Source organism: Rhinolophus sinicus, linkage group LG12 (genome assembly GCF_036562045.2).
Source record: "Rhinolophus sinicus isolate RSC01 linkage group LG12, ASM3656204v1, whole genome shotgun sequence".
In the NCBI taxonomy this organism is placed as follows: domain Eukaryota; kingdom Metazoa; phylum Chordata; class Mammalia; order Chiroptera; family Rhinolophidae; genus Rhinolophus; species Rhinolophus sinicus.
Window position 1 is genome coordinate 44,509,688 of NC_133761.1, and position 23,726 is coordinate 44,533,413.

The window sequence follows — 23,726 nt, forward strand, 5'->3', positions numbered from 1 at the left end:
CTTTAAAGTGGAATTAAACATTGTTGGACAGGCCACACAAGATGAACCAAGGATAAAAGTTTTCTCAAAGGCACAGCAGACATGGAATTCTTAAGAAGTTGGAAGCATCTGGTTATGTAGGAGAATCCCTAGGGTCTAAATATGTCCACTAGGGACTCTCGTCACAGATCTAGCAATGAAAAATCAGAGATAAAGGAAGACGAGAGAGAGAGAAAGAGAGAGAGAGCGAGAGCGAGAGAGAGAGAGAGAGAGAGAGAGAGAGAGGAGGAGAGAGCAAGAAAGACATGAAAGAAATGACATAGGAAAGGTAAAAAAAAAAAGGGATAAATGGAAGAGACAGATATGATTAGACTTAAAGAACTGAAAAGGTGTATGAATTCTGGGAGAAAAACAGATGCTAATAACTTTCCACTTTCTTTACTCTTACTGTCTTGCATCAACTACAGAGGGCTGATTTCAACGAACTGCCAAGTTCTTTCAGAAAAGCCACTCAGTTTTAATCCTGGTTTGGTTTAAGCTTCCTGAATCCATTCCGGATGGGACTCCACAGCTCGCAGTGTCCCGGAGAGTCCGACAAGTGAGGGAACAGCAGTTTACTCTATTATGTCAGCTTGAGTTCACATCTCTTAGGTTCACGTAAAAAACAGTCTTTTCTCCAGCACCGTATTTTTTTACCAGTCAATAGGTGACTTGTACAGACTGAGAGATTGACAGTTCTAACACAGATTCAAACGCTTGACTCACTTCTGTTAAGTTATGATTTCTCGTGCTCGCTTCGGCAGCACATATACTAAAAAGAAGAAAGATATGATTTCTTCTAAAGGCCAATATCATTTCCTTCCATCCCCACCATTAACCCAACCAGAAGAGGAACATGCTAATTACAAAAGAGAGGACATTCAAACACATGAGTCTAGATTACACCCAAAGCAAAAGTTCTGAGAAGTGGTGGTGGGTTCTCTCGCATTAAGCTGCTCATTTATGCCTAATCAAACTCTCTAAGACAAAACACCTCTGGATTCGAAAACTTCTAGTCACCCTACTAAGAATTCTTAGTCTATGTGTTAAGAATTAGCCTTGTGACTCACTCCTAGGTAAAAACTGCAGGATTACCTTATGTGAGGTACAACCCCTCTAATGCCTTAAAAATAAACCACAGCTTATGGAAAGGAAACTCCTTCCTGTTGGGTTTTCAGGGTATGACTGTATTCTGGGAGGTTTTTAAGCCGCCTTTTGAAAAAGCTGATAAGTAGGTCAGGCATAGCAACTACAATCAGACAGGCAGCCCCAGGGAAAGCCTCATTTGCAAGTTGAAAGCTCTAACAAGTTAAACTTTGCGCATTGTGATTAAATGAATCTATTACAATTATTTTTTGCTTAGCACAGCAACTTGTATTTGCACATAAGCAAAACCAGTAATCAGAGACACCCATGCTTTAATTGCCGCCAAGGCCCCAGGTATCTCCGTTCTCTTCCTATGTCTCTCCATGCCTTGGAGTTTTCACAAACATTGTGAAGAATAAAACACAAGCTTTGTAAAAGATTTTCAATATGCAGCTCATAGAATAGACTCTGCTGATCTCCATCATGGAAGCCAGCTCTTTATATACTTAGGATTCCCCAACAACACAGTAATTTAGTGCTCCTCCACAGCCATCAGAAAAGTACGAGCTATGTCAGATGTTAACACAGCACCATGTTTAACAATGGTGGCTTGAGGCCATGCTGCCAGGGGTTGAATTCCGGCTCACACCTATCATGGATGATAATAGTACCGCCTCACGGGGTCGTTTGAGGATTAAATGACTTCATCTTTCTTAGGACACAGAACAGTGTCTGACAACTGTAAGTGCAATAGGAGAGCATGATAAATAAATGTCAGAACAAGTCGTATTTTGAGGATGTACTTAGCTCACAATCAGGAAATTCTAGAGTCCCCTCCAAAACAACTGTAACTTACTAAGTCCGGGTCCTCTTAGCCTTCAGAGGAGGAAACGAGACTCAGAGAGGCTAAGTGAGTCATTGGCCCAAGTGAAAGCAGAAGTCACAGTTCCCGATTTTCTATCTGGTGATATTCCCACCATCAAGCCTTACCACGTGTCTCCTCGAGGCCAAGGGCCTTTGTGACTGACAGCAGTGGGAAAACCTGCCCGACATGCAGCCGCTAAAGAGCTGTCCTCTCTCTACCTGCCTGACTGCTGACAGTCAGGGACAGGGTCACAAGTGTGGATGTGACAATTCCGGCTGCAGTCACTCTCAGGGACCTCTTCTTCACTGCACAGTGATGAGGGGTTCTGATGTGTCCTGGAACGCCTTTTTCAGTACACACACCCAATTAATAAATACGACACCACCCTACCAGCCTGGAGACACTCAAGTGGATCTCACAAAGACTGGCACCTGGCTTTCCGTGCTGCTTGCGTGCACAGCTCCAAGGAGACTGACACGGTTACGTGCTTTATTCCTAGAGGGGTGACCCAGGTTAAAAAGACCCAACTTCATAGCTTCCTTTTATACTGTGTCCTTCTCTTCAAGGGTGACATCAGGTGAAAGAATGAAAAATTTGTAACGTCAAAAAGTAATGTCTAAGCACAAAAGGAAACCTAAATATGAAGCGTCTATGAAGAGGCATTTCAGGTGCCACATTAGGCCACTGTGCATAAAGTAAAACATTTAAGAAAAGAATTAATGAAAACAACACCACCAACCTCTTTCTAGTAAGCACTGCCACGTGCAGCATGACACTGCACTGAAGCACTTTAAATAGAAATCCCATTTAGAGTCGCTTTGAATTTGCATCTCCTTAGACAGTGTGAGGCCCCTGTTTTTATGAAGCTTATCTCACTAATGTTCTGCTTTCAAGACCTTAAATCTCAGCACTATTAATGCACAATAAACTTCACAAGTTACTCAAGTATGACTCGAAAAAGAAAACAAAATCATTTGGGTCTTTTCCCGTGAAAACACTATGAAAAGAGTATGGAAAGTCACAGTGGAGTAATTCTGACTGTTTCCCAAAAAAAGACACCATAAATACTCTCATTTCGAATGACCTATTTAGGAAATATCTTTTCAATTATGCATAGACATGCTGCTATACTTTAGGAAACCCAATCTGCATAAATCCACAAACCGTCTTAAGAGAGAGTCACCAAATACAGATGAACCCAATACACTTCCTCACTCATACCATCTGAAATAAGACATAGGCCATCTCTCCCCTGGGGACTCCCTCCCCCCCAGTGAAATCACTTAACGTTTACTGAACGTCCTTATGTTGGCCACATTTTCAGGGAGCTGTACCTATGTTATTCCATTTGCTGAAACAGGAACTTTCCCTCCCAACCCATTCACCACCTTTTCTCCTGCTCCAGCTTTACTAGTCTCCCAGATTAGTTCTATCACTTGCAATTTTTTTTCTTTTTTTTGCATTTTGTTGTCAGATTCAGCTAGTCTCTGTCATAGAAAGAATGCACTTCAGTTAACTTTACACAAAACTTGTCATGACCAGGTTTGAACTTGAAGGGACATGTGAGACTGGAAGGAGCCTCAGAAACTGGCTCCCAAATTAAAGGTGAACTGAGTTCAAAGTCAGAGGTACTCAGGAATGGGGGGTCCTGAGCACCTGGGAATGGGGTAGAAAAGATGGGAAGACATTTGGGGGCTCAACAGGAAACAGGTTAATGAATTCAGGTGGGGTGAAAGCCGGGAACAAAAGAATTGGGGAAGTCTAGAAGATATTTTGAGGCAAAGATGGTGATACAGGGAGTAGGAAAATGTCTAAAAAGGAATGAACCATACACTGCGATTCATTGCTCTAAAAGACTAGAAATACAATATTCAATTTCCAAAGCCTAGAGAAAAAAAGGGGGGGATCAAAGAAAGTGCATTCCATTTAACAGAAGGGGTGAGGCTGACAAAGATAAAGCATCATGAATATAAACCAAAAAATGTGATAGAAAAAAACGTATCAGTAATTACAGAAAATGTAAACAGAAAAAAATTGACTATTAAAATATAGAGATTCTCAGTCTGTATTAAGAAGAAAAATCTTGCTAGATACTTTTATGAGAAATATTAAAATGACTTTGAAAGTTTTAGATAAGAGAATAAAAAAAGATATCAGATAAACCCTAATCAAAAGAAGGTTTGTTTACGTATATTAATGTTAGACAAAATAGACTTTTACTCAAAAACGATAAAAGTGGCACTTGATGACCAAAGGGAAGCGTAACTAGGAAGATAAAATAATTGGAATGGTTGTACTTAATTGTATAGCCTCCAAACTTCTGAAGTAAAAATGGACAGAATTACAAGGTAAAATTAAAAAATCCACAGTCACAGGGGGAGATTTTAAGACACATATCTTAGAAATGATAGTTTAATAAATAAATAAGCATATAAAATATTTGACCAACAGAATTAAAAACCTTTATCTAAGAGATATGTGTATTAGAACTTTGCAGGCACCCAAGAGAAACAATATAATTTTTAAGCATATGTACATTTACAAGAATTGCTGATTTACTAAACTACAAACAGAAGTCTTGACCAATGCTAAGAATTGATATTATGCGAATTGCTTTGCAATTAAATTAGAAGCCAATAATTTAAAAATGGCAAAATAACAATAGCAAAAAACTACCACAAACTTTGCATTTGGATATAATAACAACAAACACTGAATTAACTAAGAATAAATGATAATCAAAATTTGAAAATATTTAAAGTGGAATGACAATGAAAAACAGTAGTACCAATCTTAACTTGTGTGGTTCAGGTAAAGTAGTTTGTAGAGAAAAAGATGTAGCCTTAAAATGTGCATTGTAGAAAATTTTCAGTTTATAATGGGAGGCTATTTTTTAATACAAAAAATGAACAAGAATGTTATAAGAAAGGAAAATATAGATGGTCTCATCTATCAATATAAATGCAAAACTCCTTGACAAAATATGTACAAAATGAATCTATAAAATACACCACGATCAAATTTGGTTCATTTCATAAATGGTTTAATGTTAGAAAAATGTCAATATAATTCATAAAATGAAGAGAGTAAAAAATAAATTGATGCTGGAAGAATGATGAAAAATAAATGTAACACTCACTCAAAAGAATCTCCTGCAAACTAGTAATAAAAGCTTTACCTTAAACCTGTTAAAGGAGGTTTACTGCAGTGCTACATTGCAGTAAACACCACACTTAATAGTGAAATGCAAAACAGCAGGCTTATTCAGGTGAAAGGTTATCAGGCAAGATGAATCTGATTAACCTACAACAGAAAAGTGAAAGTAGAACTAAAATCTAAAGAAGGTGAAAGGAACCGTGGTAATAGTTTATCATCTGTGAAGTGCAGTTTGGAAAATTGTAACTAAGAAGAGAAATAGGGCTAATGCAGGGGTGAGAGGCCCAGCACGGGTGAGCTGCTTAGGCAAATGAATGGGAGCTAATAAAGGAAAATGCAGCCAGCCCTGATTCTCTGATTAGCTGACCTTACACAGCCAGACAAATAAAGGCCCCTAGGAGAACACGACAGAAAGTATTAGTTAGGTTCATATTTCATAACTGCTAATTAGTGTATCCATAAATGCAAATGAAGTCACACTGCACATTTAAATGTTATAATCTACCAAGAGGTAGGAATGCACAAATCTAAAAGGTCTGGTGGAGACTCCCGAGAATTAGGAATTAAATGTCATTCTGAGTCTGTGTGTGTTTCTGATTGTGGTGGACAATAGGGATGCAGACTCAGGTGTGTGGGGAGATGAGTCACTGAAGACGGAGGTAAGGGTGGACGCAACATGGAAGAAACAGGAGACGATGAAAGTAACTGGTGTTCTTGAAGCATTCTGCCTAAAATGACCTTGAAATGACATGGTAGGATTAATACAGTTTATGCATACCGTGTTTCCCCAAAAATAAGACCTAGCCGGACAGCAGCTCTAATGTGTCTTTAGAGCAAAAATTAATATAAGACCCGGTCTTATTTTACTGTAATATATGAATAGGTCTATAATATAATATAATACAATACAATACAATATAATACCAAGTCAAAACATTATAATATATAATATAATATAATATAATATAATATAATATAATATAATATAATACAATACAATGTAATATAATATAATACCGGGTCTTATATAATACAATGTAATATAAGATTGGTCTTATATTAATTTTTGCTCCAAAAGATGCATTAGAGCGGATTGTCCGGCTAGGTTTTATTTTCGGGTAAACACAGTACTTTCTGCTTTCCTTTTCAATTCTTTAATCCTTTAAATTCCTTATGTTTACCTTCATCCCACTACTCTATATGATAATTTCCCCACTTTTGTCTTAGATTTTATTTAGCCTTTCTTCCCTGTGGAGAAAAGACAGTGTCTGGATTCTGTTTTGGAGGCTTCCTTTCTAAGGAACGTCTATTATAATCATACTGGTGGCAAACGCTGCCTTTCGGAAAGAGGTGCGACGGCCAAGTTCATAAGCCTTCTATAAACAACACACGTTGCTTTCACCCATGTAGCATTTTAGTAAGAGAAACAAACAATGCTAATACATGCAGCTATGAGGCAGCTTTTCCTCCACCTTTTTGTGAATGTCCCTGTGTCCAGCCCATCCCGCACGTATCTCCTAGATGTCTAACTTATGTTCTCTCCTGAGATTTTATACCTGTAAAAACATTTCATCAATCTTGTGCACAGAGAGATAAGGTGATTTATACAGTGGCGTTCCATATACCAGAGCATTCTGATTTAAGTACTAATCTTTCAAAATTTGTTTGTTTTTTAATACAAATGTAATAATATAGTCTACAGTCTCACTTTTAAGATTCCAAATAGTTCAGAATTGCATAAATTGTAAAGTGAAAGTTCTTGTTACCCACCTCATGCTGACCCAACTTCCGGTACCAGCCACAGTGAATAACCTGGTTGAGGAGGTATCTTTCCTGGGATTTTCTGCACATGAACGTATGCAGTGTGTGTGTGTGTGTGTGTGTGTGTGTGTGTGTGTGTGTGTCCTCTGTTTTAAACCTGAATTAGAAGTACACACTGCTGTGAAATTTGGTTTTTCTACCTCAAATACCATGGACATCTTTCACATGGTATAAATTGCTCTACCTCACATTTAGTTAGCTGCATAATACTCCATGGGTGGCTGGACAATCTATTGGGTCACTAACTACTGATAGACATCTAGGCTGTAAAAGTTAATTTAAAACCAAACGTCACACACTTATCTAAGAGGTGGTACAAGGCCAGCACAGAGGCTGTTAACACAGGGCACTCCCCTGAGCCCTGGGGTGGGCACAGTCTGACACGCCCCTCGGTGCACAGTCACTGATGCAGAAGGCAATTCCAGGGCACAGACAAAGGCACAGGATATTATTTCCACTAGGGCTGCTGTGTGAAGGTGGGGCTTCAGGCACCAGTCTTGTTCCTTGTATGGAGAAAAGGTGCACGGAGAGTGAAACCAAGCAGAATTGAGTGAAGACAAGCAGGAGAGAGAGTCCAAAAGGACAGAGGCTGCTGCCATGTTTGCTCTGGGGATGGCTAGGTCTCACATGAGGTCCACCCTTGGGCATACTACCAACGTAAGGCAATATAGTTCCAACTTTCAGTGTTTGTCACTTGCTGTCAAAATGTTCTGTGTAATATGCCAAATTGCTCAAAGTTTCATGTAAAATTAAAAAGTAGTTCAAAGGGCTTCTGGTTTCTTCTCTGGGACACACAACGCTGAAAAGAGCATTCCTCTTACCCTTACAATGAAAAAAAAAGCCAGACACACTTCAAATTCATGACTGTTATTTTTAACCTGTTGGAGAATTGGATGGTAGAGCAGCTGCCTAGCCCACAGTCTAAGGAGAGACAGGCACCTTCCGGGAGAGAGGAGACAATAAGCACTTACTCACCTGGGGCAGATACAATGGGACCTTGCTGGAAAAAGTTTGAACAGAAGAGGTGATGACCTGGTGACAGTGGAGAGTGGGCTAGTGGGACAATGTGAATCCTCTGGGGCCATAAATATTGGAGGTTCTTTCTCCATAAACGCCACTAGGTGCTCGCAGGAAAGAGTGGAGGGAACCCTGAGAAAGCGTATCAAGTGGTACAGACCTGAAGGAAGGAAGGAAGCAGCAGATCTGTGGAGGGGCACCAAACTGCAGGACCTTCTCTCTGACCTCTCCTCTGGAACACAAATGTTAGTATGTGGAGCAAAGGTCAATAAACACTGCCATCTTTAGGGCACTGGTGAAAACTCACTGCAGCTGGGGAAGGGACCGACAACAACAAAGAACCCCACTACTGAGGAAGGGGCAGGGGTTCCTGCTGGACCCACAGCTATGGCTGGGGGAGGTACAAGAGAACTCAGAAGGACACATCCCTGAGACCAAGGAACACTGTGACGGCCTAAGACACTGATGGAAGGGGATATGAAAGCACAAGAGCAAGCAGGGAGGTACAATGAGGTGTGGCACAGACCTATACCTCTGGCCACCAACTCCCAACCTAAACACAGGGTTTCCCTCCAGGAGTCTTGACGCCTATGGTGGCCTGCAGGTAACCACAGCAACAACAAATGCCAACCCGGCCAACCTCCCAACTGGATTAACTCATTCTCCTGCATTAAAAATCTAGTAGAAGGAAAGGCATGCTCTAGGCATAAAATCTTTTTACTTTATTTTCTGTGGTCCTCTACAAGATGTCCAGCTTTGAACAAAAATGATGAGGCATATGGAAAGGCAAGAAAAATATACTAAAAGACAAAGTAACAATCAGAGCAAGACTCAGACATGACACATATGTTGGAACTATGGTAAGGGCGCTAATGGAAACGGCATCGATCCAGGAGATTAGATGGGTAATCTCAGCACATGGATGGAAACTATAAGAGAAAGAAAAGAAAATGACAGAGATGCAAAGCACAATAACAGATATAGAACGCTTTCAGTAGGCTCATCACACTAATACAATCGAAGAAAGAATCAATGAACTTGAACATAGGTCAAGCGAAATGACCTAAACTGAAACACAAACATAAAATTGAGTGAATTCAATAGAGGAAACATTACTGAGTGTCCAAGAGCTGCCGAACAAAATCTAACTAAAGCATATTTTGAATATGCTTTGAAAAACAGGCCAAAAGAAGTATTTGAAGAAACACTGACCAAGAAATTTCCAAAATAATGACAGACACCAAGCCACAGATTCCAGATCAGATTTACACCAAGGAGGATCAATACCCAAACAAGCAAACAAATGAAGAAACAAATAACATCCAATCCTACAACAATTAGGCCCATCACAATCAAACTTCTGGAAACAAAAGATGAAGATAAAATCTTGAAGGCAGAAAAAAGAAAAAAACACCACAAAAAAAACAAAAAAACAAAACAAGCAAAAAACACAGCACAGAGAAGAGAAAAAGTGAAAATTACAGACTTTCATCAAAAACCACGTAAGCCAGAAATAATGGAACGGCATTTTTAAAGTGCAAGGTTGGGGAGGGGGCTGTCAATATAGAATTCTATACCCAGTGAAAATATCTTTAAAAAATAAAAGAGAAATACTTTCTCAGGCAAGCAAAACTAACAGAATTCATTGCCAATAGACCTGTACCACAAGACTTGTTCAAGGAAGTTATTAGGTAGGAGAAATATGATGTAGGTTGGAAACCTAGATGTACACAAAGAAACAGAGCATCAGAAATGGAGAAAATGGGAGTACAATTTTTCTTATTTTCAATTGCTCTAAAAGAGCAATTTTGATCTAAAGCAAAAATAGTAACAATGCACTATGTATTTATAGAATATATGAAAATAAAATGCAGGACAGTAGCACAAAAGATGGGAAGGAGGAAACTGTTGAAATTCCTTACACTACACATGTTGTGGTAGAATATTATCTGAAGGTCGATTCTGATTAAAGTTTTAATTTTTAATGTTAACAGCAATGACTTTAAAAAAAATGAGGCATAAATAATAAGTCCATAGAAGAAAATGGGATGAAAGAGTGGTTCAATGTTTTGCCTGCTCCTCTTCCTCCATTGCTCTAAGTAGCTGCCTGCTCTAGAAGCCCACATAGTATTTGGCTTATAACTTCACATCACATGGAAAGCAGTACAGCATCCTGGTAACAAGGATGGGATGGGCTTTGGAGTTACACAGACCTGGCTTGTCTCAGCCCTGCCTCTCACTAGCTGTGTGATGTTGGACAAGCTTCACTCCACTGAGATTCTCATCTGCAAAGCATGTATGGTAATGGTGCCAGTTTCAGAAATTTATGGTGAAGATGAAATGAAACACTGCATGTTAACGTTTTAGCTTAGGACTCAGCATAGAAGTGCTCAATAAATATAGGTTACTTTACTTAATGCACTTATGATATTGTTTGAGAAGTGTTCTTCGCGTCTTTCTCTCCCACACCCTCCATCGGAGTGCACACTCACGGGTGGCCCGACCTGATGTTACTTCTAGTTGTCCACTTATTTCCAGATAAGTGGTGCGGGTGCATAATGGGTGCAAGTACGATATTGTTTTCCAGAAAATGAAACAATGAGTGAAGAAAAGCCTCAGGTATTTTCCCAACTCATCAAGTGATAGAACCATGTGTTCAATGGACTTTTTCTCGTTACTTCCTGATTCTCATTTACGTGCCAGATCATTGCCATGGTCACTGATTTTCCTGATAAGAGAGGTATTTACCCTCTTTCTCCCTGGATGTTTTAAACTTATATAGTAACCATCTCAGTCTTATCAACAGCCTTTCTTCAACTGAGGCAGAAGCACCATGGTTTGGTCCATTCAAAGTACTTCCAAAACTGGTAGCTCAAGGAAAGAAAGGACGGGAAGGTCAGTGACCTCACAGAGCTTGTCCTAAATCTGAGCACCTGGTAGAGCACAGGATTTGGAATCTGCAGGTTCCCATATGAACATCCTGTCGAACCAGAAGCCTCCAGCCAGTAAAGGATGTCAAGTGCCAGTGGTCAGCCTCATAAGGGCTCTTAGTTACTGAGTAAGGGAGGTTTTCAAAATTCTTTCAGTGAAGAGAGTCTGGAGTTGTCACCTCTCCTGAACTCCCAGAAGCCACTCAAATAGCTGTTCTGTGCCTCAAACACACATCACTTTCCCGTTCTGCAGAGTCACGGAGCGGCTCCTCAATTTTCGGCCGTGATGAAGGCACACCACCACTGTCCTGACGGGAGGGGTGTGACGTTCCGCCAGTGAGCAGTCTCTTTCCATAGAGAAAGTGGTGGACTTTTAAACAACGTGGGAGCCACAAATACCTCTCTGACATAGTAGCAGGGACACATTAGACTACGCAGATGTTTGAACAACATCCTACATTCATATATTTAGGATAACACACTTTTGCATGAGACTAATGGGGGAAATGAAGAAAAAAGGGCATAACTCTTTCATCCCAGGCTAACAGTCCCTGTGGGGAGGAAAGCCTGATTGCCGCTATAGAGGGGCTGTTGGCGTTCCTTCCTGCCGTATGTCCCTTCCAGGAGATGAATTACAGCAATGTGTGTGGTTTGAGTTAAGGGGAACTCATCTCTGGTGTGTGGGTGCTGTACTTGGGAGTGGAAGATACAGAAGTTGATACCTTGGGTTATAAATCTTGACTAAAGGATGTTCGGGGCTGCCCAGGCACTCCCGGCCAGTGACATGACACCGTAAAGAGTGAAGTCATGGTTGGGCCACATGTAATGGGCTGGCCAGCTGGATGCATCAGCTTGTCAACGTGGGGCAGAAAAATCTACAGTGAGAAGCAGGCTGTGTCCTACCCCTCTCAGCTTTGCCAGAGGGGCCTGGCTGACGGTAGGACACAGAGCACACAGTCGCAGGGCAGCAGCCAGCTCTGCTGCTCATGTGCGGACTTCCCCGCTGTGAACAGGAAGGCAGGCAGCGGTGAGGCAGCTAAACAAGATTGATGAGAAGCCAAGAAAATCCAAACACACACCATGAAAAGCCCGAGGAGGGACCTCTAAGTGACCCATATGCTCAATCTGAAACGCCCTCCTCCCATGCTCCCCTGCCCTGTGAGTCACCATCTCTCCAGAATAATAAAATGTCATCCAGCCACCACATCCAAGCTAAGACTTCATTTCTCAAAAACCAGTTTTCCCATGTCTGCACTTGCAACTGAACTCAATGGCTGTGTATGAGGAATCACGGTGACTCTGCATTTTGTTCGATGCTGCAGGTGGCAGGAAATGAATAAGCACAGCCGCGGGCCGGGCCTACCACTCAAGGGGTTTCCAATTTTCTTGGGAACACAGACACACTGGACTATGGTCTTTGTTTCTGGACACAGTACTGAGCTTGTGAAATTCTCTCCTGTGCCATCCTTGGTGGCAGCAAGTGAACGTGTATCTCTGAGAGCCAGGTGTGCCATGTTCTTACAGGCGCTTCACGAACCTTCTGCAAACCATTCTTTACTCCTGTGCTTGGGCAGACTGAGAACAGGACCAAGTGTGGCCCTGTGAGTGACTCTGAGTAAGTCACTGCATAGTCAGCATAAGAGAGCACCATTCAATGTTCCACAGTGGTTTATGTATACCTACTGTGTGCCTGAGTCTGTTCTGGGTATTGGGACATAGCAGTACACAAATCAGGCCCTTGTGGAACGTAATACTAGCAGGGAAGACAACGACGTGAGATACAAGCCAATGACAAAGCACGTTAGAAGGTGATGAATGGCTAACAGGCAAAAACTGTGCAGTAGAAAAGGACTAGGAGGCTGGGCGGAGGGTGGAGGAGGGCAGGGTGCAATGTGGAACTGGGTGGAAGGTCTGCCGCAGAAGCCGAGCTCCAAGCCAAGCCATGAAAGAGCTGATGTGATGAGCCCAGTGGATTTCTGGAGGGGAGAACTTTCAGAGAGGGCAACACAGAGCGAGGGTTCTAGAGTGTGGAGGAATTGCATGGACAGCCGGATTCCACATGGGAAGATGAGAGGAGGTCAGAGTAGTGATGGCAAGCCAGCTGTTGTTGGTCCGTCTGGAAGCCAGTGCAAGCGATGCTGGCTTTGACCTTGTAGGAAGTGGGGAGCCATTTCAGGGTTCTGAGCAGGGACAAGATCTGGATTGGGTTTTAAAAGAAATACTTGCGGGACTTCCAGTTTCTGATCCAACATGAAAAGAGATTAGAAGTCACTCCCATTTTTATAAGAAGAAAAGGCTGGACAAACTGAAAATCAACGACTCTTCTTAACCATCAGATGACTTACATCGCAGAAAAACCTCCACGCTGGAATTTGGAGAGCCAGGGGTCCAGAGTCAGTGAGACCTGCCCACCCGGGGCAGAAGTTCTGGAGCCATGAACTGGTGGGGATTCTCATGTGGTGATTCTAATCTATTGCTGGAGTGTGAGAGTGTGGACTAGCACGAGACTGAGAAAGTCCTGAGCCCCACAGTCTTAGCAACCCACCCCCCCTGCACTTCCATGGGATTTGCCTCCAGAACCTCCAGTAGTTCTCATGGAGAAGAGCCAGGAAAGACCCCCTCCTGGGTCCGGCAGGGGGAGGGAAGACAACCACAGTGAAACACAATGGCCCACCCTGAAGGGTAAAGGGCTTTGCCTGGCCTTATCCCAGTTAGAAGAAGAGTTCCTTCTACTCCAGCTTATCTCACCCAAGGGAGGAACAAACACAGGCAACAGGGTCAGGGTTTCGAGGAACTAGACAGAGAATGCTTCTGCGGGGAAGGAAATAGAGTGCATGGGTGGGGGCGGGGACTACATCATTCCAGAAGCTCTTAGGAAGGTCACAGCCCTGAAACACAGGTCCGAAAAAGGACTGAGATCTAATTGGGAGAGAAAAGAATATGCCCCCTCCCTTCTACCTTAGCCAGCACACCACAAGGATGCAAGACACCCAATTACAGCTGAAATAGCTGCAAGACACAAGCTCTCAAGAGGAGTTTTCAGGGAAGCCAAAAATCAAGCGGAGACAAAGCAAGGACACTAGAAAGATCGAAGCCTCTGGGACCTATGCAAACATTAAACACAGTTGAACTCTTAATAAAATCAACATAAATACCCACAGCAAAGGCCTGTTTACCTCAGTTTCTATTGCCTGATACATGTCCAGCTTTCAACCCAAAATTAACAGCAAGCAGAAAGGCAAGAAAAAAACAGTCTGAAGAGGCAAAGCAAGCATCAGAATCAGACTCAGATATGACACACATGTTGGAATAATCCGACGGGACTTAGAAACAACTATGACTGAGGTGTTGATAGCCCTAATGGAAAAAGTAGACAACTTGCAAGAACAGATGGATAATGTAAACAAAGAATGGAAACGTGAAGAAACTATCAAAAGGAAATGAAAGAGATTAGAAACACTGTAACAGAAATAGGAATGCCTTTAATTGGCTCATCAGTAGACTGGACAGTCAAGAAAAGAATCAGTGAGTTGGAAGGTATGTCAATAGAAATTTCCCTAACTGAAAGGCAAAATAAAACACCAAAATAAAAACAGAACATCCAAGAACTGTGGGACAATCTCCGAAAGTCTAACATATGCTCACTTGTGATACCAGAGGAAGAGACAATGGAGCAGAAGAAACATTTGAATAATAACTAAGAATTTGCAAAATTAATGACAGACACCAAAACACAAATCCACAGAACTCAAAGAACCCCAAGCAAGACTGAACACACACACACACACACACACACACACACACACACACACACCCTAGGCATATCAAATTCAAAAACTCAAGGAGTGTGAGTTAAGTATGGACTTTACTTAATAATAACTGACCAATTCTGTTCATTAATTGTGACAAACGCACTATACTAATATATGCATAATAGGGGCACCTGAGCCTCGAGTGTGAGGGAACTCTGTACTATCTTCACATCTTACTGCAGTAAACTCAGGTGAGAGGTAATGATGCTAGGACCAAAATGGCACCAGTGGAGGTGGGGAAATTGAGAAGACACTGGGTATACTTTCAAAGGTTTATCTCTGAGTAAGGAACTGAGAAAGCAATCAGAATTTCAGAGTCCTTGATGAGCTAGTGTAACTCTTTGGTATTTGTAACTTTCCTGTCTCCCCCACTAGACTAAGCTCTAAGAGGGCATTCCTGCCAAAGCATCTCAATTCCTCAGACAGCTAAGGAGCGAGTAGTGCTGATACCTAGTAGTCACTAAATAATAACAGTTGAATCAAATTATCTGTATGATGAGATACTGCAGGTCTCCTTACTTCTGATTGGGCAGAATACTGATCAGTACCGAAAAATACTGATAACTCAACACTAAAGCAAATGTAACTCTCTCCTCCTTACCTTACTAGAGGAGGCACTTTCTTTTTAAAATCCACCTAATTAACTGTCAGATTGACATTTATATTTGCACTGTAAAACTTAGTGATGAATTCTATAACGCAATAAACACTCAAGACCGGGAGGTCATTTTTTAATTCATTTGTATGCTCCTGCTCAATTCCACTACGTGAGTCCAATGTTTAACAAGAAGTGGTTATGCCTATTGCCGAAACTGTTTATAACACTTTTACTTGTCATTATAATGACTTTTCACTTCAATTAAATATTATATAAACAGACAGAACAGAAGTGCACATGAAAGAAACTTGCTTCTATGACAATAAAGTTGAATGCGGAAGAGCTGATGAGGGCAAGTCCCTAAACATAAGCTGTGGACTTGGGTGTGACTGCGCAGAGATCTGGGAACAGAGGAGATGTGAGCTGCTCTCAGACTGCTTCACAGGTAACTTGAACTTCTCACTTCAAGTAGAACGTAAGAAACAGAAACAGAAACTGAACACCCTGGAAAACACATTACGGGCCTGTTTCATGCAATGAGACCTTAGAGCCCTCATTCAGTAGATTCGTACTCAAAGGCATGGTCTGTTCTCCTTCAAAAGACTGGTAATGAGAGTTCATGTACAAGTCTTAAGCCATTATAAAATTATAAAGATAAGAATGTAGGTATCATTTATTTCCTGCTTAATTTGTTCAATGAACCAACCAACCACCTGCCAGATTTAGGTGGAGATGAAGTTTCCAATGCACCGTGATTCTTCTCCTACTCACCCCCGTTCTCCTCTTCTCTGTCACCGCTTCTCTCACCCACACTGGGAAATGACAAGCGGCCCTGGTTCGTGACCGATAGATTCCCTACAGAACACTGCAGGCGACTTAACGGTTTGCTCGGAGCAGAGTTCGTTACTTCACTTCCCTGAAGACAGGCCGCTGCGGGGTGTGAAGAGCCCGCCAGGCGCTAGGGACTGATGCGATAATCACCCCGTAATAGCAGTCAGTCTGGTCTTGTAGGGAGGAAGCTATGACAGGACCTTACTGACCATTCCAGAATTGTGAAAATGACCAATAAACCTGACAAGTCCCTTCTTCAACTCAGTAGGGGAAGTCAGCTAAAAATAAACTGGAAGTGGAAAATGGAGCATCAGTCAACATTATTTAGCCAAAATGACTAATTAGTCCACATAAGGACCCTGTGAGAGACGTGGGTGCACATGTCACCATCCGGAAACTCAGAGGAGGCAGAGGGAAGGCACGCTGAGAGAGAAAACGACATTTGTGTCCGTGATCTCCTGGCCCGGGATGCTGGAGAACTGTTCTGGTAGTAGGTATCAAGCCCCGTATATTACATTGAGAGATGGTGGCACTAAATAAACACTGTACACTGGCCTGTCACATCACACATATGTAGCATGTTTATTCCTGGCAAAGGCAGTGGACGAAACCTTTTATACATAACAAGAACATCATGTCTAAAGTCATCCACCTCTTCTAGGCCAATAAAGTATCAACAGCCCTAACGTGCTTGGGATGGTGAAGCTTTCTATTACAGACAGCTTCACTGAATAGCCTGCTAAGAGTTCTCCAAAATGTCCACACTGACATACACTGACCTGTGGCCAATGCATGTCATCAGTCGGCTACACACTGGCAGGGCTCACTGTACCCGGAGCAGTGCAGCGGGACGGGAGCCCAGACAGGAGTAAGCAGGGGCCCTGACCGCCGAGAACCGCCCTGAACAGCACCAGCCCCCTGTGCCATGCCAGCAGTCCCAGCGCTGAGCTCTCCATTGCTAATCCAGTGTCCACTTTTCCGTCTTGGCTTTTGATCTCTGTGAAGCCTCTGAGAGTGTCGACCAGTCCCTCGTTCCTGAACCGTTTCCTTTCTTGCTTCCCATCACACTGTACTTTATCTAGTTTCATGGGTCACTTTTCAATCGCTTCCTGCATCTTCCTCTTCTGCCTGTCTTGTAAATGCTGTTCATTCTTGTTAGAAGCAATAGAAGTCCTTTGGAAAGATTCTCTTTTGAGGCCCTTTCATGTACATCTGGTCGACCCAGCAATTGCTATCAGAAGTGTGTTTCTGAAGTGCTCATCACAGCTGGACGTTGGTTGTGATCTCTGTGAAGTCGAATGCAGTGGCATCTGACACTGCACGTCTGCTCTCCTTCTCCTCCCTCCCTGACTTGCAGTTCAGGTAGGACTCAGGATGGGCAAGACGTCCAGGTCTCACTAACTAGAGGACATGCATTCCTCTCGAACCTGAACCTTGTTCATCAATGAACACACGACACAAATGAGACTCTCCTCTAGGATGTCAGCTGAAACAATACGGAAAGATGCTTTCTCTTCTTTCTGGGATTATTAGCTGTAAGAATGCTACAAATCTAGAACTGCTAGTGACCAGTCACACCATGTGGATACAGCCAATCTAAGAATGAAGCCAGCAGAGGAGAGACAGAGAGATAAAAACAGAATTTCAATGCTGTAATTTAAGCTTCTGAATCATCCAATCAGTTATGTGAACTATTAAATTCCCTTTTTATATTAAGCCAGTTTCATTTTGGTTTCTGGAATTTGTGAACACAGAAGTCCCAATTACAGAAAAAAAAAAAAGGAAACAAACTAAATGGCTATCAATAGAGAAATGGCTAGTCAAATTATGGATGTGCTGTGGAATTCCATGCAGGCATCAAAAGGAAGAGGCAATGTTACATCATGGAAGTTCTCTAAGAGATAGTGAGAAAAATAGGGAAGCATAACATGTAAAGAATAATCCTATCTATTTTATATGTGTGTGTGTGTAGTGTGCGTGTGTGTGTGTGTGTGTGTGTGCAAATACTTAGGAAAACAGAATGGAACGAATTATTCTGAAATGTTCACAATGGTTATCCTTAAAGAGGAGTTAAGGAGTGAGGGATGTGTATAAAAATAGACTTTCTCTATAGTTTACCATTGTTATCTAATTTCATTGCAGTGAGCATACATTTATGTATTAGTTATGCAAATTAAGATATTAAAATGGGAAAAAGTCCTGTTCCACAGGTCTTTACTTTGGGTCCTCATCACTGCTCATTCCACAATTCAACACATCAAAAATCAACACTCTTTTCCCCAAAAACTTCTTTCTCTTTTTCCCTTACTCTGGTTACTGACACCACCTCGTCCCCAGAGCCCTGGATCTGAGAGCGCCCCCAGCATGCCTCTGCCTGCCACAGTGCATGTCCCCCAACATCCTAACCATCGCTAACTGTGACCAGCTCCCGAATGTGTCCCATCTCTGCCCTCACTTCTGCAGTTCGAGTTCTCTGCCACGGCCACCTCCCTTATCAGATTTGACTATAATTATCTCTTGACCTGTCTGCCTTCTTTCCAGATTCCCAGGCAGAGGAGGCAGCCTCAGAGAGAGTCCTGCGCTACCAGTTTACAATGTGAGACCTCAGGACAACAGACTTAACTTCTGTGCCACGAAGCTATTGTGGAAAGGAGCAGGCCCACGTGTGCAGAGCGCCTGGCCCGCGGAAGGGCCAAAGGGGGATCTGCCGTCGTTCTTATGATTAGTCCTCTTTGTGCCCTAGTACCGTGCCTGGCACAATAAATAATCATTTCAGTGAATGAAGTATTTTAAACAAACACTTCTGTAAAAGTGTGCATTCCCTCAAAAGTGGTTCATTTTTAAGACTTTCCACCTGTATACAGAAAACAAAGAAAATGCCATTTAGAAACTGGTTTCAAATAACTCAAACACTAATTGCAGTCTTCCGTAACACAGCCACTGGCCATGGCTCTGGTGCAATTATTCATACAGCTTTATATCAAAACAACCTCCCCCATTAATTTTAATTTCCTAAATAATAAAAGTGCTAGTACCCATATTGAACTAATGGCCTGCAGGATTTCATGCTTAATGTGTCCTGGAAATTATCCTCTGGCAGCAATTTTTCAAGTCCTGCTTCTACAACTAAAAATTACTAAAAATTTCAGAACAAGATGGTTTCTAAGAACTTTTTCAGGACCAGTGGGAGAGCACGAAAGCAGCTTTGTCACCCTTGTTCCTATTACAACCTAATATTACTTGCAACCAAGTATCTTCACCTGGAACGTGTCTGAATGTCCCCCAAAGACCTAGGCATACTAGAAATGTCACAATTAATGACATTAATTAATTCTTGAAAGTGAAGAATGACTAAGGGCGCAGAAGAAAGAGAGAAAAGAGATTGAGAGAACGGGGGATGGGGAAGGATGGCCTGCCTTCTTAAAGGCAATGAGCCCCTTGGGGTGTGTGTTTGGGGTGTCACACCTCTCAGGATGGGCTGTGCAGGGGCCCTTCTTCCCCTCTGCTTGTCCCTCCCCCCCCTCCCGCCACGTGCCCTGGATGCCATCCACTAGGAACGTCCAGACCTCCCTCCATGCTAATCATGGGCCGCATTCATCTTTCCCGTTAGGCTCTGACCCTAGAACTCGTTTCCCATTTCCACCAGGTCTGGCAGACTGAAGAGACCAGCCAGCATGCATCTTCGAGACCTCAGGGGGTTTGGTGATGCTGGGCGGCAGAGAACCACACACAGGCAGGGCCCTCCAGAAGCCATCGACTCCATTCTCTGGCCCCCTGGTGCTTTGATCTCACTCTGTAGATCATCTTTCCGACAGTGTCTCTCCTTTCTTTCTACCATAAAGCCTGGAGGATTAGGGACAGCGGACTTATAATAACAACGAGTCCTATATTCACACAGTGCCTTTTCCCAAGGACACTGGATGCCCTTCCAGTGGCTTCCATTAGTCGTCAGCCCTTCCGTGGTGTGGGCTGCAGGCTCACTCACAAGGGCTCTCTAGTTAGCGGAACAGGAGCGGGCAGGGGAGGCTGAGGGATTTCCACAGTGGTCAGACGAGAGCGTGTGTCATAAGCAGGGCTCTGACGAGTCTACAGAACAAAGAAAATTGCATACTGTGCAATGAGTAAATCTGAGGAGTAGAGCTGCCTGCAAGAACAATCTTAGAGGTTTCCAGAAAGCCTCTAGCAAATGCATTAGTACTGACCGTGTTTTAAAAGACGTATTAAAATGGGGTGGAGGAACAGAAAGCACCAGCTGGGATTTGCAGGCGGGATCTTTCCAGGGAGCATTCGCTGGGGGCTTCCTCCCGGCCACCACCGTCTTGGCACTAATTTCTACTGGCTTTTGTCCCCAGGAAGATGTCAAATGCCATCTCTTTCTTTAACTACATTTGTTTTTGTCAGGGAACCAGATCTTGTTCCTCATTCCAGAAAACATACTGCTGCCAGCCCTTTCAAGATGAAGGGCAAGCGGGCATGAGGAGGAGAGAGGGACGTGTTAGGGCTCACTCACCACACCCTCTGCTGATCTCTCTAGCTTTTGTCTCATTGGCCTTTTGTTGTTGTTTTAGACTCAGCTATTACCTCCAGCCTAAAAGCGGACACCCAAGGTGTATGTGTTAATGCTCCCTCAATTAGAGAAAGTAAGAACCTGCCACCACGGTTCCATTTGAAATTTCTAGTGCTTTAATTGGTGTTTCAAAAGGTTATGGCAATAAACATCAAACGCCTGCAGCAACCAAGTTTCTACGGGTTTAGTTTCAGACTATGTCCCGTCAGGCCCCACATTCATGCACAACACGCACCCAGTGTCCCTGTGACAAGAAGAATGAACAACCGCTCCGAGTCACCCCTTTCTGTCCCCCACAAGCCTCTCTGTGGACGCCATGGCCAGCCACATGTTTGCAGCACTGGCCTTTCAGCTGACCAGTAGGCAGCCCAGCAGGGACAGGCAGCCTGTGTTCCTGCAGACGAATGTCACTGTCCCTATGGCACATGGAGGACCATTTAGAAGCCGTGCTGTTAAGACATTACCAGAGAGACGCTCACACTCCCTGCCACGCTACACAGGATAGGCCTGTCCCTTTACAGGATGATTCTGAGTTCAGGGTGGAAAGCCGGCCACGCTCCTCCACATACTAACAGTAGGTGACTTCTTTTTTACTGCGATGGCTTTAAAAATGCTGCCAGGTATTTGGACAGCACATTTTACTTAAAGGTCTATCATAGGTATGTTCATGAACCCTCTCAACACCCAGCTAAGCCTGGCGTCATTACTTCTGTGGTAAAAGAAACAGGTTCAGAAAGGAATACAAACATCACCTTGTCAAAATACGCAGAATGGCAGGGTCAGGAATTCAGCCCAACCCAGCACAGTGGCATCTGTTACACACTCCTAGCCCTGCGAGCAGTAACATGATTTACAATGACCTCATACGTGCTTGAAAGGTCACAAGATGTCATTTTACTTTTATTATGTGAGATAATGGCAATTTATACTTCATGAAGGAAAACAGGGCATGTGAGGAAGCCTGTGATTTGAACCGTCAGAAAAATTGGTAAGTTTATCAAGACCGAACAGAAGTCAGAGAACATGTTTCTGGGTAAAGGAGCAAGGCCCAGGTTCCGGAATCCGTGGGGAAAATGGGGCAAGCTGTGGAAGGACGAGTAAGGAGCAAATGACAAGTGACACGAGGAGGACGTGGACAACTGAAAAACCAGTGCTCAACCGGAGCTATAACAGGAAACACGTACGCAGTGACTGGGTGATCTTACTTTTGGAGTTTCTTCAGAATACTCTGAGAGTTTTGAACTTGTTACCTAAAACAAGCAGATCGAAAGCCAGTAAAAGGATAAAAAATAGAAAAATTAATAGAACTGATTCCAAAATAAGGTAAGAAAATAAGTTTAGGAGGGCAAAAAACTTAAGCTTTAAAAATGATGAAACGAGAGGGGAAGTTGTGGGTTAAGTCGATCTCAGGAAGGGCGGAAAACTGAGCACATGAGGAAGCCGGACGCGAGGAGCTGTGGTGTCACTTGGCTTATGGTGTCACTTGCCAAGAGTTACTCACAATTCCTTCTCATTTCTGTTTACAAACCCAGGCTTATACACTCAGATGAGTACCCAGAGGGCTCTACCCCCCTCATGTTAGACACTAGATACCACTGCATACATTTGCCCGAATTGTGATTCGGATTTCCCATTGCCCATGTTCGACTTTACAACAGGTGAAATCTTGACCTGAGACAAGCTAAGGGAATGGAAAGGCACCCGGGGACCGGGTTCTTGGCACCTGGTCTCAAGTTCACCTCCAGAGGCAGAATGCTAGATTTAAAAAAAAAAAAGGCTGGTTGCTAATCTTTAATTCAGAGCATTTGAGATCTACAGAAGTTCTATAATGAGATTGTTAGCAGAGACAAATATCATAAAATTTCAAGCAACATTAACAGCTAATTCATATTAATTAGTGGTTTTTGGCAAATAACATGCACATTGACATTTCATGGGGAATGTTCCCCAAATGGCAGCCAGAGTGTAACATGCATATGTAATTCAATTTCATTTCATGCTATAATTTTTTAAGAAGAAAATGTTTACAACTCTTAAAACATTTGATAAGAAATGCACCTTTTAAATTTTAAAATGAGGAAAATAGCCAATAAACTTGCCTTGCTGAACAAAATGGACATCACGAAGAAATCCAGTAAGAAGCTCTCGGAAATATCTTTGTAGTCAAAACGGAAGAAGATTACAGTGACGCTCAAGTGAATGTACTGGTGAGCTGGGTTACAGAAAGATGTCCGCAAAAGTTTCATGCCGGCCAGCGTCACCAGAAAAATGTCCCAGCTGTGAGAAAGCAAAGAAAGGAGAGTGATCAATGGCGGTGTGCAAACTACTGGGTGAGTGACACTACCTAACGTTTTTGGAGCATTTACTGTGCATCCTGCACTTTGCAGGCACAAAAAGCCAAAGTGGGGGGCTCTATGAGTACCCTCGTTTGACAGAATAAACTGGTTCTCAGAACTTGGATTGAAACCCAGTGCAAGGGACTCCTGAGTACAGACTCTGCCACTAGAGGAGGCTCCTTTCCACCATATGCTTTGCACTGTCCAGTCCTTCGGCAAGGACGCAGCACTCCCTTGGGGCTCCTGTGAAGGACTGCTGCAGTGACAGCTTCCATGGAGAGCTTGACGGCGAGTGAGAATCAGACAGCACGCTGCCCCTGCGAGGTCTGTGCAGTGCATGCCTCTTGTTATAAAAGAATCTTCCTGAAGCAGTGATGTAATCATAGTCAGTATTAAATTGTGAAAAGAGGAAAAGAACCCGTATCTTAATAATGTCATTGTTACTGTTTTTACATTTTAACTTCCAATGTTTCTCAGCATGTGTCATCCCAGCGAGCATAAGCGTTCTGGTCTCCCTTTTTTTCTGCTGAAAATTCTATCATCCACATTTTCTTCCCAAGGCACAGACCTTTTCAGTTAAGAAGCTGACCAAAACAGTCTGGCAAAGACAGACCAGGACACCGCTTTGCACCCTGAACTCCTGAAAGCCCCTGTTCAGGGGGCGGGGTTAGTAACCATGTAGGGAACGT

At 42.8% G+C, this 23,726-nt stretch overlaps 1 protein-coding gene across 5 annotated transcripts in view; it reads right to left on the bottom strand.

The window, feature by feature from the left end:
- PCNX2 (pecanex 2) overlaps nucleotides 1-23,726 on the bottom strand; it is a 242,855-nt gene that overhangs the window by 87,196 nt on the left and 131,933 nt on the right. For all 5 annotated transcript variants that reach the window (XR_012490740.1, XM_019712884.2, XM_074316661.1 and 2 more), the window contains one exon: nucleotides 22,801-22,978. Coding sequence is in view for 4 of the 5 variants with exons in the window: in XM_019712884.2 (XP_019568443.2) it covers nucleotides 22,801-22,978 (178 nt within the window). In the remaining variant the exon portion in view is untranslated. The remainder of the gene's footprint in view (nucleotides 1-22,800; nucleotides 22,979-23,726) is intronic.